The sequence below is a fragment of the Hyla sarda genome, unplaced genomic scaffold, assembly GCF_029499605.1.
Source record: "Hyla sarda isolate aHylSar1 unplaced genomic scaffold, aHylSar1.hap1 scaffold_578, whole genome shotgun sequence".
Classification (NCBI taxonomy): Eukaryota; Metazoa; Chordata; class Amphibia; order Anura; family Hylidae; genus Hyla; species Hyla sarda.
The window spans coordinates 164,012-177,607 of record NW_026610590.1 but is presented as its reverse complement, the minus strand read 5'-3'; the positions used below and the strand labels follow the sequence as shown (position 1 = coordinate 177,607).

Below are 13,596 nucleotides of genomic sequence, written 5' to 3'. Positions count from 1 at the left end.
GAGGAGGACGACAGAGGAGTCTGGAGGAGGAGGACAGAGGGGTCTGGAGGAGGAGTCTGGAGGAGGAGGACAGAGGGGTCTGGAGGAGGAGGACAGAGGAGTCTGGAGGAGGAGGACAGAGGGGTCTGGAGGAGGAGGACAGAGGGGTCTGGAGGAGGAGGGGGAGGACAGAGGGGTCTGTAGGAGGAGGAGGAGGACAGAGGGGTCTGGAGGAGGAGGAGGAGGACAGAGGGGTCTGGAGGAGGAGGAGGACAGAGGGGTCTGGAGGAGGAGGAGGAGGACAGAGGAAACTGGAGGAGGAGGACAGAGGAGTCTGGAGGAGGAGGATAGAGGGGTCTGGAGGAGGAGAAAGACAGGAGTCTGGAGGAGGACAGAGGAGTCTGGAGGAGGAGGACGGAGGGGTCTGAAGGATGAAGGAGAACAGAGGAGCCTGGAGGAGGAGGAGTCTGGAGGAGGAGGAGGAGAACAGAGGAGTCTGGAGGAGGAGGAGGACAGAGGGGTCTGGAGGAGGAGGAGGAGAAGGAGGAGGAGGAGAACAGAGGGGTCTGAAGGAGGAGGAGGAGGAGAACAGAGGGGTCTGAAGGAGGACAGAGGAGTCTGGAGGAAGAGGAGTCTGGAGGAAGAGAACAGGGGAGACTGGAGGAGGAGAACAGGGGAGTCTGGAGGAGGAGAACAGGGGAGTTCTGAGGAGGAGAACAGGGGAGTCTGGAGGAGGAGAACAGGGGAGTCTGGAGGAGGAGAACAGAGGAGTCTGGAGGAGGAGGACAGAGGGGTCTGGAGGAGGAGGAGGAGGACAGGAGTCTGGAGGAGGAGGACAGAGGGGTCTGGAGGAGGAGGAGGAGGACAGGAGTCTGGAGGAGGAGGACAGAGGGGTCCGGAGGAGGAGGAGGACAGAGGAGTCTGGAGGAGGACGACAGAGGGGTCTGGAGGAGGACGACAGAGGGGTCTGGAGGAGGACGACAGAGGGGTCTGGAGGAGGATGACAGAGGGGTCTGGAGGAGGACAGAGGGGTCTGGAGGAGGAGGAGGAGGACAGAGGGGTCTGGAGGAGGAGGAGGAGGACAGAGGGGTCTGGAGGAGGAGGAGGACAGAGGGGTCTGGAGGAGGAGGAGGACAGAGGAGTCTGGAGGAGGAGGACAGTGGAGTCTGGAGGAGGAGGACGACAGAGGAGTCTGGAGGAGGACGACAGAGGAGTCTGGAGGAGGACGACAGAGGAGTCTGGAGGAGGACGACAGAGGAGTCTGGAGGAGGACGACAGAGGAGTCTGGAGGAGGAGGACAGAGGAGTCTGGAGGAGGAGGACAGAGGAGTCTGGAGGAGGAGGACAGAGGGGTCTGGAGGAGGAGTCTGGAGGAGGAGGACAGAGGGGTCTGGAGGAGGAGGACAGAGGAGTCTGGAGGAGGAGGACAGAGGGGTCTGGAGGAGGAGGACAGAGGGGTCTGGAGGAGGAGGACAGAGGGGTCTGGAGGAGGAGGGGGAGGACAGAGGGGTCTGTAGGAGGAGGAGGAGGACAGAGGGGTCTGTAGGAGGAGGAGGAGGACAGGGGGGTCTGGAGGAGGAGGAGGAGGACAGGGGGGTCTGGAGGAGGAGGAGGACAGAGGGGTCTGGAGGAGGAGGAGGAGGACAGAGGAGTCTGGAGGAGGAGAACAGAGGGGTCTGGAGGAGGAGGATGGAGGGGTCTGGAGGAGGAGGACGGAGGGGTCTGGAGGATGAAGGAGAACAGAGGAGCCTGGAGGAGGAGGAGAACAGAGGAGTCTGGAGGAGGAGGAGGACAGAGGGGTCTGGAGGAGGAGGAGGAGGAGAACAGAGGGGTCTGAAGGAGGACAGAGGAGTCTGGAGGAAGAGGAGTCTGGAGGAAGAGAACAGGGGAGACTGGAGGAGGAGAACAGGGGAGTCTGGAGGAGGAGAACAGGGGAGTTCTGAGGAGGAGAACAGGGGAGTCTGGAGGAGGAGAACAGGGGAGTCTGGAGGAGGAGAACAGAGGAGTCTGGAGGAGGAGGACAGGAGTCTGGAGTACGAGGACAGAGGGGTCTGGAGGAGGAGGAGGACAGAGGGGTCTGGAGGAGGAGGACAGAGGGGTCCGGAGGAGGAGGAGTCTGAAGGAGGAGAACGGTGGAGTCTGGAGGAGGAGAACGGAGGAGGAGGAGGACAGAGGGGTCCGGAGGAGGAGGACAGAGGGGTCTGGAGGAGGAGGACAGAGGACTCTGGAGGAGGAGGACAGAGGGGTCTGGAGGAGGAGGAGGACAGGAGTCTGGAGGAGGAGGACAGAGGGGTCTGGAGGAGGAGGAGGACAGAGGGGTCTAGAGGAGGAGGAGGACAGAGAGGTCTGGAGGAGGAGGAGGACAGAGGGGTCCGGAGGAGGAGGAGTCTGAAGGAGGAGAACGGAGGAGTCTGGAGGAGGAGAACGGAGGAGGAGGAGGACAGGGGTCCGGAGGAGGAGGAGGACAGGAGTCTGGAGGAGGAGGACAGAGGGGTCTGGAGGAGGAGGACAGAGGAGTCTGGAGGAGGAGGACAGAGGGGTCTGGAGGAGGAGGAGGACAGGAGTCTGGAGGAGGAGGACAGAGGGGTCTGGAGGAGGAGGACAGAGGAGTCTGGAGGAGGAGGACAGAGGGGTCTGGAGGAGGAGGAGGACAGGAGTCTGGAGGAGGAGGACAGAGGGGTCTGGAGGAGGAGGACAGAGGGGTCTGGAGGAGGAGGACAGAGGGGTCTGGAGGAGGAGGAGGAGGACAGAGGGGTCTGGAGGAGGAGGAGGACAGAGGAGTCTGGAGGAGGAGGAGGACAGAGGAGTCTGGAGGAGGAGGACAGAGGGGTCTGGAGGAGGAGGAGGACAGAGGGGTCTGGAGGAGGAGGAAGAGGGGTCTGGAGGAGGAGGACAGAGGGGTCTCGAGGAGGAGGACAGAGGGGTCTGGAGGAGGAGGACAGAGGGGTCTGGAGGAGGAGGAGGACAGGAGTCTGGAGGAGGAGGACAGAGGGGTCTGGAGGAGGAGGACAGAGGGGTCTGGAGGAGGAGGACAGAGGGGTCTGGAGGAGGAGGACAGAGGAGTCTGGAGGAGGAGGACAGAGGGGTCTGGAGGAGGAGGAGGACAGAGGGGTCTGGAGGAGGAGGACGTTGTATATGGGCAGATAAGTTGACCCCACAATCCAGCACAGTGGCGCCCCCCTCATACTTGGCCCCTTGTCGTGTAGTCATCCTCTGACCGATCCTATATGTCCCTTTCTCTCCAGGTTTTGGTCGTGTGTTTCACGCTGTTTGGTGGCCTCATGGCTTTTAACTATCGCCGTGAATTACACGTGTGGGCCATCCCCCTGCTCCTGGTCGCCTTCTTTGCCTATCTGGTCGCCCACAGCTTCCTGTCGGTGTTTGAGGCGGTCATGCGCAGTCTGCTCCTGTGTTACGCCATAGACGTGGAGACCAATGACGGCTCCTCTGAGAAACCGTATCTGATGGATGAAGACCTCATGGTGAGCGCCGGGAGTCATTCCCACAGGATCCCACGCTTTGTGTTGGATGTGGTGACTGCTGTAGCGGTATATAATGCCTCATACATATATCTTAGCACTAGCCGTATACCGGTATATAATGCCTCATACATAAATCTTAGCACTAGCCGTATAGCGGTATATAATGCCTCATACATATATCTTAGCACTAGCCGTATAGCGGTATATAATGCCTCATACATATATCTTAGCACTAGCCGTATAGCAGTATATAATGCCTCATACATATATCTTAGCACTAGCCGTATACCAGTATATAATGCCTCATACATATATCTTAGCACTAGCCGTATACCAGTATATAATGCCTCATACATATATCTTAGCACTAGCCGTATAGCAGTATATAATGCCTCATACATATATCTTAGCACTAGCCGTATACCGGTATATAATGCCTCATACATATATCTTAGCACTAGCCATATAGCGGTATATAATGCCTCATACATATATCTTAGCACTAGCCGTATAGCGGTATATAATGCCTCATACATATATCTTAGCACTAGCCGTATAGCGGTATATAATGCCTCATACATATATCTTAGCACTAGCCGTATAGCGGTATATAATGCCTCATACATATATCTTAGCACTAGCCGTATACCGGTATATAATGCCTCATACATATATCTTAGCACTAGCCATATAGCGGTATATAATGCCTCATACATATATCTTAGCACTAGCTGTATACCAGTATATAATGCCTCATACATATATCTTAGCACTAGCCGTATACCAGTATATAATGCCTCATACATATATCTTAGCACTAGCCGTATACCGGTATATAATGCCTCATACATATATCTTAGCACTAGCCGTATAGCGGTATATAATGCCTCATACATATATCTTAGCACTAGCTGTATACCAGTATATAATGCCTCATACATATATCTTAGCACTAGCTGTATACCAGTATATAATGCCTCATACATATATCTTAGCACTAGCCGTATACCAGTATATAATGCCTCATACATATATCTTAGCACTAGCTGTATACCAGTATATAATGCCTCATACATATATCTTAGCACTAGCCGTATACCGGTATATAATGCCTCATACATATATCTTAGCACTAGCCGTATACCGGTATATAATGCCTCATACATATATCTTAGCACTAGCCGTATACCGGTATATAATGCCTCATACATATATCTTAGCACTAGCCGTATACCAGTATATAATGCCTCATACATATATCTTAGCACTAGCCGTATAGCGGTATATAATGCCTCATACATATATCTTAGCACTAGCCGTATACCAGTATATAATGCCTCATACATATATCTTAGCACTAGCCGTATAGCGGTATATAATGCCTCATACATATATCTTAGCACTAGCCGTATACCAGTATATAATGCCTCATACATATATCTTAGCACTAGCCGTATAGCGGTATATAATGCCTCATACATATATCTTAGCACTAGCTGTATACCAGTATATAATGCCTCATACATATATCTTAGCACTAGCCGTATACCAGTATATAATGCCTCATACATATATCTTAGCACTAGCCGTATAGCAGTATATAATGCCTCATACATATATCTTAGCACTAGCCGTATACCAGTATATAATGCCTCATACATATATCTTAGCACTAGCCGTATACCAGTATATAATGCCTCATACATATATCTTAGCACTAGCCGTATAGCGGTATATAATGCCTCATACATATATCTTAGCACTAGCCGTATACCAGTATATAATGCCTCATACATATATCTTAGCACTAGCCGTATACCGGTATATAATGCCTCATACATAAATCTTAGCACTAGCCGTATAGCGGTATATAATGCCTCATACATATATCTTAGCACTAGCCGTATAGCGGTATATAATGCCTCATACATATATCTTAGCACTAGCCGTATAGCAGTATATAATGCCTCATACATATATCTTAGCACTAGCTGTATACCAGTATATAATGCCTCATACATATATCTTAGCACTAGCCGTATACCAGTATATAATGCCTCATACATATATCTTAGCACTAGCCGTATAGCAGTATATAATGCCTCATACATATATCTTAGCACTAGCCGTATACCGGTATATAATGCCTCATACATATATCTTAGCACTAGCCATATAGCGGTATATAATGCCTCATACATATATCTTAGCACTAGCCGTATAGCGGTATATAATGCCTCATACATATATCTTAGCACTAGCCGTATAGCGGTATATAATGCCTCATACATATATCTTAGCACTAGCTGTATACCAGTATATAATGCCTCATACATATATCTTAGCACTAGCCGTATACCAGTATATAATGCCTCATACATATATCTTAGCACTAGCCGTATAGCAGTATATAATGCCTCATACATATATCTTAGCACTAGCCGTATACCAGTATATAATGCCTCATACATATATCTTAGCACTAGCCGTATACCAGTATATAATGCCTCATACATATATCTTAGCACTAGCCGTATAGCGGTATATAATGCCTCATACATATATCTTAGCACTAGCCGTATACCAGTATATAATGCCTCATACATATATCTTAGCACTAGCCGTATACCAGTATATAATGCCTCATACATATATCTTAGCACTAGCCGTATAGCGGTATATAATGCCTCATACATATATCTTAGCACTAGCCGTATACCAGTATATAATGCCTCATACAAATATCTTAGCACTAGCCGTATAGCAGTATATAATGCCTCATACATATATCTTAGCACTAGCCGTATACCAGTATATAATGCCTCATACATATATCTTAGCACTAGCCGTATACCAGTATATAATGCCTCATACATATATCTTAGCACTAGCCGTATAGCGGTATATAATGCCTCATACATATATCTTAGCACTAGCCGTATACCAGTATATAATGCCTCATACATATATCTTAGCACTAGCCGTATACCGGTATATAATGCCTCATACATATATCTTAGCACTAGCCGTATAGCGGTATATAATGCCTCATACATATATCTTAGCACTAGCCGTATACCTGTATATAATGCCTCATACATATATCTTAGCACTAGCTGTATACCAGTATATAATGCCTCATACATATATCTTAGCACTAGCCGTATAGCGGTATATAATGCCTCATACATATATCTTAGCACTAGCCGTATAGCAGTATATAATGCCTCATACATATATCTTAGCACTAGCTGTATACCGGTATATAATGCCTCATACATATATCTTAGCACTAGCCGTATACCGGTATATAATGCCTCATACATATATCTTAGCACTAGCCGTATAGCGGTATATAATGCCTCATACATATATCTTAGCACTAGCCGTATACCGGTATATAATGCCTCATACAAATATCTTAGCACTAGCCGTATACCGGTATATAATGCCTCATACAAATATCTTAGCACTAGCCGTATACCGGTATATAATGCCTCATACATATATCTTAGCACTAGCCGTATACCGGTATATAATGCCTCATACATATATCTTAGCACTAGCCGTATACCGGTATATAATGCCTCATACATATATCTTAGCACTAGCCGTATACCGGTATATAATGCCTCATACATATATCTTAGCACTAGCCGTATACCAGTATATAATGCCTCATACATATATCTTAGCACTAGCCGTATAGCGGTATATAATGCCTCATACATATATCTTAGCACTAGCCGTATACCAGTATATAATGCCTCATACATATATCTTAGCACTAGCCGTATAGCGGTATATAATGCCTCATACATATATCTTAGCACTAGCCGTATACCAGTATATAATGCCTCATACATATATCTTAGCACTAGCCGTATAGCGGTATATAATGCCTCATACATATATCTTAGCACTAGCCGTATACCAGTATATAATGCCTCATACATATATCTTAGCACTAGCCATATACCAGTATATAATGCCTCATACATATATCTTAGCACTAGCCGTATAGCGGTATATAATGCCTCATACATATATCTTAGCACTAGCCGTATACCAGTATATAATGCCTCATACAAATATCTTAGCACTAGCCGTATACCGGTATATAATGCCTCATACAAATATCTTAGCACTAGCCGTATACCGGTATATAATGCCTCATACATATATCTTAGCACTAGCCGTATAGCAGTATATAATGCCTCATACATATATCTTAGCACTAGCCGTATACCAGTATATAATGCCTCATACATATATCTTAGCACTAGCCGTATAGCGGTATATAATGCCTCATACATATATCTTAGCACTAGCCGTATAGCGGTATATAATGCCTCATACATATATCTTAGCACTAGCCGTATAGCGGTATATAATGCCTCATACATATATCTTAGCACTAGCCGTATACCAGTATATAATGCCTCATACATATATCTTAGCACTAGCCGTATAGCGGTATATAATGCCTCATACATATATCTTAGCACTAGCCGTATACCAGTATATAATGCCTCATACATATATCTTAGCACTAGCCGTATACCAGTATATAATGCCTCATACATATATCTTAGCACTAGCCGTATAGCGGTATATAATGCCTCATACATATATCTTAGCACTAGCCGTATACCAGTATATAATGCCTCATACATATATCTTAGCACTAGCCATATACCAGTATATAATGCCTCATACATATATCTTAGCACTAGCCGTATAGCGGTATATAATGCCTCATACATATATCTTAGCACTAGCCGTATAGCAGTATATAATGCCTCATACATATATCTTAGCACTAGCCGTATACCGGTATATAATGCCTCATACATATATCTTAGCACTAGCCGTATACCGGTATATAATGCCTCATACATATATCTTAGCACTAGCCGTATACCGGTATATAATGCCTCATACATATATCTTAGCACTAGCCGTATACCGGTATATAATGCCTCATACATATATCTTAGCACTAGCCATATACCAGTATATAATGCCTCATACATAAATCTTAGCACTAGCCGTATACCAGTATATAATGCCTCATACATATATCTTAGCACTAGCTGTATACCAGTATATAATGCCTCATACATATATCTTAGCACTAGCCGTATAGCAGTATATAATGCCTCATACATATATCTTAGCACTAGCCGTATAGCAGTATATAATGCCTCATACATATATCTTAGCACTAGCCGTATACCAGTATATAATGCCTCATACATATATCTTAACACTAGCCGTATACCAGTATATAATGCCTCATACATATATCTTAGCACTAGCCGTATACCAGTATATAATGCCTCATACATATATCTTGGCACTAGCCGTATACCAGTATATAATGCCTCATACATATATCTTAGCACTAGCCGTATACCAGTTTATGTGTCCTGTATAGTCATGTGATGTCTCCTGTATAGTCGTGTGATGTCTCCTGTATAGTCATGTGATGTCTCCTGTATAGTCATGTGATGTCCTGTATAGTCATGTGATGTCTCCTGTATAGTCATGTGATGTCTCCTGTATAGTCATGTGATGTCTCCTGTATAGTCATGTGATGTCTCCTGTATAGTCATGTGATGTCTCCTGTATAGTCGTGTGATGTCTCCTGTATAGTCATGTGATGTCTCCTGTATAGTCATGTGATGTCTCCTGTATAGTCGTGTGATGTCTCCTGTATAGTCATGTGATGTCTCCTGTATAGTCATGTGATGTCTCCTGTATAGTCATGTGATGTCTCCTGTATAGTCGTGTGATGTCTCCTGTATAGTCATGTGATGTCCTGTATAGTCGTGTGATGTCTCCTGTATAGTCATGTGATGTGTCGTGTGATGTCTCCTGTATAGTCGTGTGATGTCTCCTGTATAGTCGTGTGATGTCTCCTGTATAGTCATGTGATGTCTCCTGTATAGTCGTGTGATGTCTCCTGTATAGTCGTGTGATGTCTCCTGTATAGTCGTGTGATGTCTCCTGTATAGTCGTGTGATGTCTCCTGTATAGTAGTGTGATGTCTCCTGTATAGTCATGTGATGTCCTGTATAGTCGTGTGATGTCTCCTGTATAGTCGTGTGATGTCTCCTGTATAGTCATGTGATGTCCTGTATAGTCGTGTGATGTCTCCTGTATAGTCATGTGATGTCTCCTGTATAGTCGTGTGATGTCTCCTGTATAGTCGTGTGATGTCTCCTGTATAGTCGTGTGATGTCTCCTGTATAGTCGTGTGATGTCTCCTGTATAGTCGTGTGATGTCTCCTGTATAGTCGTGTGATGTCTCCTGTATAGTCGTGTGATGTCTCCTGTATAGTCGTGTGATGTCTCCTGTATAGTCATGTGATGTCTCCTGTATAGTCATGTGATGTCTCCTGTATAGTCGTGTGATGTCTCCTGTATAGTCGTGTGATGTCTCCTGTATAGTCGTGTGATGTCTCCTGTATAGTCGTGTGATGTCTCCTGTATAGTCGTGTGATGTCTCCTGTATAGTCGTGTGATGTCTCCTGTATAGTCGTGTGATGTCTCCTGTATAGTCGTGTGATGTCTCCTGTATAGTCGTGTGATGTCTCCTGTATAGTCGTGTGATGTCCTGTATAGTCGTGTGATGTCCTGTATAGTCATGTGATGTCTCCTGTATAGTCATGTGATGTCTCCTGTATAGTCGTGTGATGTCTCCTGTATAGTCGTGTGATGTCCTGTATAGTCATGTGATGTCTCCTGTATAGTCGTGTGATGTCCTGTATAGTCGTGTGATGTCTCATGTATAGTCGTGTGATGTCTCCTGTATAGTCGTGTGATGTCTCCTGTATAGTCATGTGATGTCTCCTGTATAGTCATGTGATGTCTCCTGTATAGTCGTGTGATGTCTCCTGTATAGTCATGTGATGTCTCCTGTATAGTCATGTGATGTCTCCTGTATAGTCATGTGATGTCTCCTGTATAGTCATGTGATGTCTCCTGTATAGTCGTGTGATGTCTCCTGTATAGTCATGTGATGTCTCCTGTATAGTCATGTGATGTCTCCTGTATAGTCGTGTGATGTCTCCTGTATAGTCGTGTGATGTCTCCTGTATAGTCGTGTGATGTCTCCTGTATAGTCGTGTGATGTCTCCTGTATAGTCGTGTGATGTCCTGTATAGTCATGTGATGTCTCCTGTATAGTCGTGTGATGTCCTGTATAGTCGTGTGATGTCTCCTGTATAGTCGTGTGATGTCTCCTGTATAGTCGTGTGATGTCTCCTGTATAGTCATGTGATGTCTCCTGTATAGTCGTGTGATGTCTCCTGTATAGTCGTGTGATGTCTCCTGTATAGTCGTGTGATGTCTCCTGTATAGTCGTGTGATGTCTCCTGTATAGTCGTGTGATGTCTCCTGTATAGTCGTGTGATGTCTCCTGTATAGTCGTGTGATGTCTCCTGTATAGTCGTGTGATGTCTCCTGTATAGTCGTGTGATGTCTCCTGTATAGTCGTGTGATGTCTCCTGTATAGTCGTGTGATGTCTCCTGTATAGTCGTGTGATGTCTCCTGTATAGTCGTGTGATGTCTCCTGTATAGTCGTGTGATGTCTCCTGTATAGTCGTGTGATGTCTCCTGTATAGTCATGTGATGTCTCCTGTATAGTCATGTGATGTCTCCTGTATAGTCATGTGATGTCCTGTATAGTCGTGTGATGTCTCCTGTATAGTCGTGTGATGTCTCCTGTATAGTCGTGTGATGTCTCCTGTATAGTCGTGTGATGTCTCCTGTATAGTCATGTGATGTCCTGTATAGTCATGTGATGTCCTGTATAGTCATGTGATGTCTCCTGTATAGTCGTGTGATGTCTCCTGTATAGTCGTGTGATGTCTCCTGTATAGTCGTGTGATGTCTCCTGTATAGTCGTGTGATGTCTCCTGTATAGTCGTGTGATGTCTCCTGTATAGTCGTGTGATGTCTCCTGTATAGTCGTGTGATGTCTCCTGTATAGTCGTGTGATGTCTCCTGTATAGTCGTGTGATGTCTCATGTATAGTCGTGTGATGTCTCATGTATAGTCGTGTGATGTCTCCTGTATAGTCGTGTGATGTCTCCTGTATAGTCGTGTGATGTCTCATGTATAGTCGTGTGATGTCTCCTGTATAGTCGTGTGATGTCTCCTGTATAGTCGTGTGATGTCTCCTGTATAGTCGTGTGATGTCTCCTGTATAGTCGTGTGATGTCTCCTGTATAGTCATGTGATGTCTCCTGTATAGTCATGTGATGTCTCCTGTATAGTCATGTGATGTCTCCTGTATAGTCGTGTGATGTCTCCTGTATAGTCGTGTGATGTCTCCTGTATAGTCGTGTGATGTCTCCTGTATAGTCGTGTGATGTCTCCTGTATAGTTGTGTGATGTCTCCTGTATAGTCGTGTGATGTCTCCTGTATAGTCGTGTGATGTCTCCTGTATAGTCGTGTGATGTCCTGTATAGTCATGTGATGTCTCCTGTATAGTCGTGTGATGTCTCCTGTATAGTCGTGTGATGTCTCCTGTATAGTCGTGTGATGTCTCCTGTATAGTCGTGTGATGTCTCATGTATAGTCGTGTGATGTCTCCTGTATAGTCGTGTGATGTCTCCTGTATAGTCGTGTGATGTCTCCTGTATAGTCGTGTGATGTCCTGTATAGTCATGTGATGTCTCCTGTATAGTCATGTGATGTCTCCTGTATAGTCATGTGATGTCTCCTGTATAGTCATGTGATGTCTCCTGTATAGTCATGTGATGTCTCCTGTATAGTCATGTGATGTCTCCTGTATAGTCATGTGATGTCTCCTGTATAGTCATGTGATGTGTTTCTATCCCACAGACATTAATAAACCAAAGCAGCTGTGACCGGGAGATGGTAAAGAATTGTCGACTGCAGAACGGGGAGGATGGAACAGAACTGCGGCCAATAGCGAGAGTGGAGAGCGCCCGCTGCTAGATGATCCCCGGCCCAGAACATGGAGCATTTTGGGTCACCAAGGGGTTAATGATTTTCTACTTCTTCACATGAGATGAGAAGATTTCCTGTTGTATAGAGAGCGGCGTCCAGCGCACATTTCACCGCCGGCGCTCTACAATCCACATGGGACACATTTTTTATAAAGAATTGTATTTTGTAAAGTTCCCTTCTAGTCGTAGAGTCCTGCAGGACGGTGATATGATGTAAGTATGTGACCCCCTGCAGTTATCGCCTTCGGTGGACGTTGTCCTTATGATGTGGCCTCTGTGCAGCCGTTCGGCTCCGTTCACAATTACAAATGTAAAATGAAATTCCACATCAGCTGCAAAATGAAGATCCGGGACTTGTTTGGGGCCTCCCTGTCTATGGAATGGTTTTTGGCATATTTTTGGGTCTGTCAGCATTTACATAGTAAAAAAGTCCATCATGTTCACCCTATAACCCTAATGAGTCCCTACTGATCCAGAAGAGGCAAAACCCCTCATACTAGAGGTAAAAACTCCTTCCCGACTCCAAATATCAGAATAAATCCCTGGATCAGCGTTCTGTCCCTATAAATCTATTATACATAACCAGAATGTTATTATTCTCCAAAAATATATCCAGACCCTTTATATTCTATTACAGAGGTCACCATGACACCTCCTCCGGGAGAGAACCCCACAGTCTCACTGCTCTTACAGTAAAGAACCCCTGTGCTGGTGTAGAAACCTTCTTTCCTCTAGACATAGAGGATGCCCCCATGTTATATATACAGTCCTGATATATTATATATATTATTAGGTCCCCTCCTTGTTATATATACAGTCCTGATATATTATATATATTATTAGGTCACCTCCTTGTTATATATACAGTCCTGATATATTATATATATTATTAGGTCACCTCCTTGTTATATATACAGTCCTGATATATTATATATATTATTAGGTCACCTCCTTGTTATATATACAGTCCTGATATATTATATATATTATTAGGTCACCTCCTTGTTATATATACAGTCCTGGGTATAAACAGATCATGGAGAGATCTCTGTACTGTCCTGATATATTATATATATTATTAGGTCTCCTCCTTGTTGTATATACAGTCCTGGGTATAAATAGATCATGGAGAGATCTCTGTACTGTCCTG

General features: G+C 45.2%; 1 protein-coding gene across 6 annotated transcripts in view; it reads left to right on the top strand.

Moving 5' to 3' along the window:
* Positions 1-13,277, top strand: part of SLC44A3 (solute carrier family 44 member 3) — a 36,149-nt gene extending 22,872 nt beyond the window's left edge. Inside the window, exons 4-5 of one of the 6 annotated variants that reach the window (XR_008880414.1) lie at positions 3,224-3,460; positions 12,319-13,277. Coding sequence is in view for 3 of the 6 variants with exons in the window: in XM_056554132.1 (XP_056410107.1) it covers positions 3,224-3,460; positions 12,319-12,435 (354 nt within the window). In the remaining 3 variants the exon portion in view is untranslated. The remainder of the gene's footprint in view (positions 1-3,223; positions 3,461-12,318) is intronic. The other 5 variants (XR_008880413.1, XR_008880412.1, XM_056554132.1 and 2 more) reach the window with 5 other exon arrangements.
* The last annotated feature ends 319 nt before the right edge of the window (positions 13,278-13,596 follow it).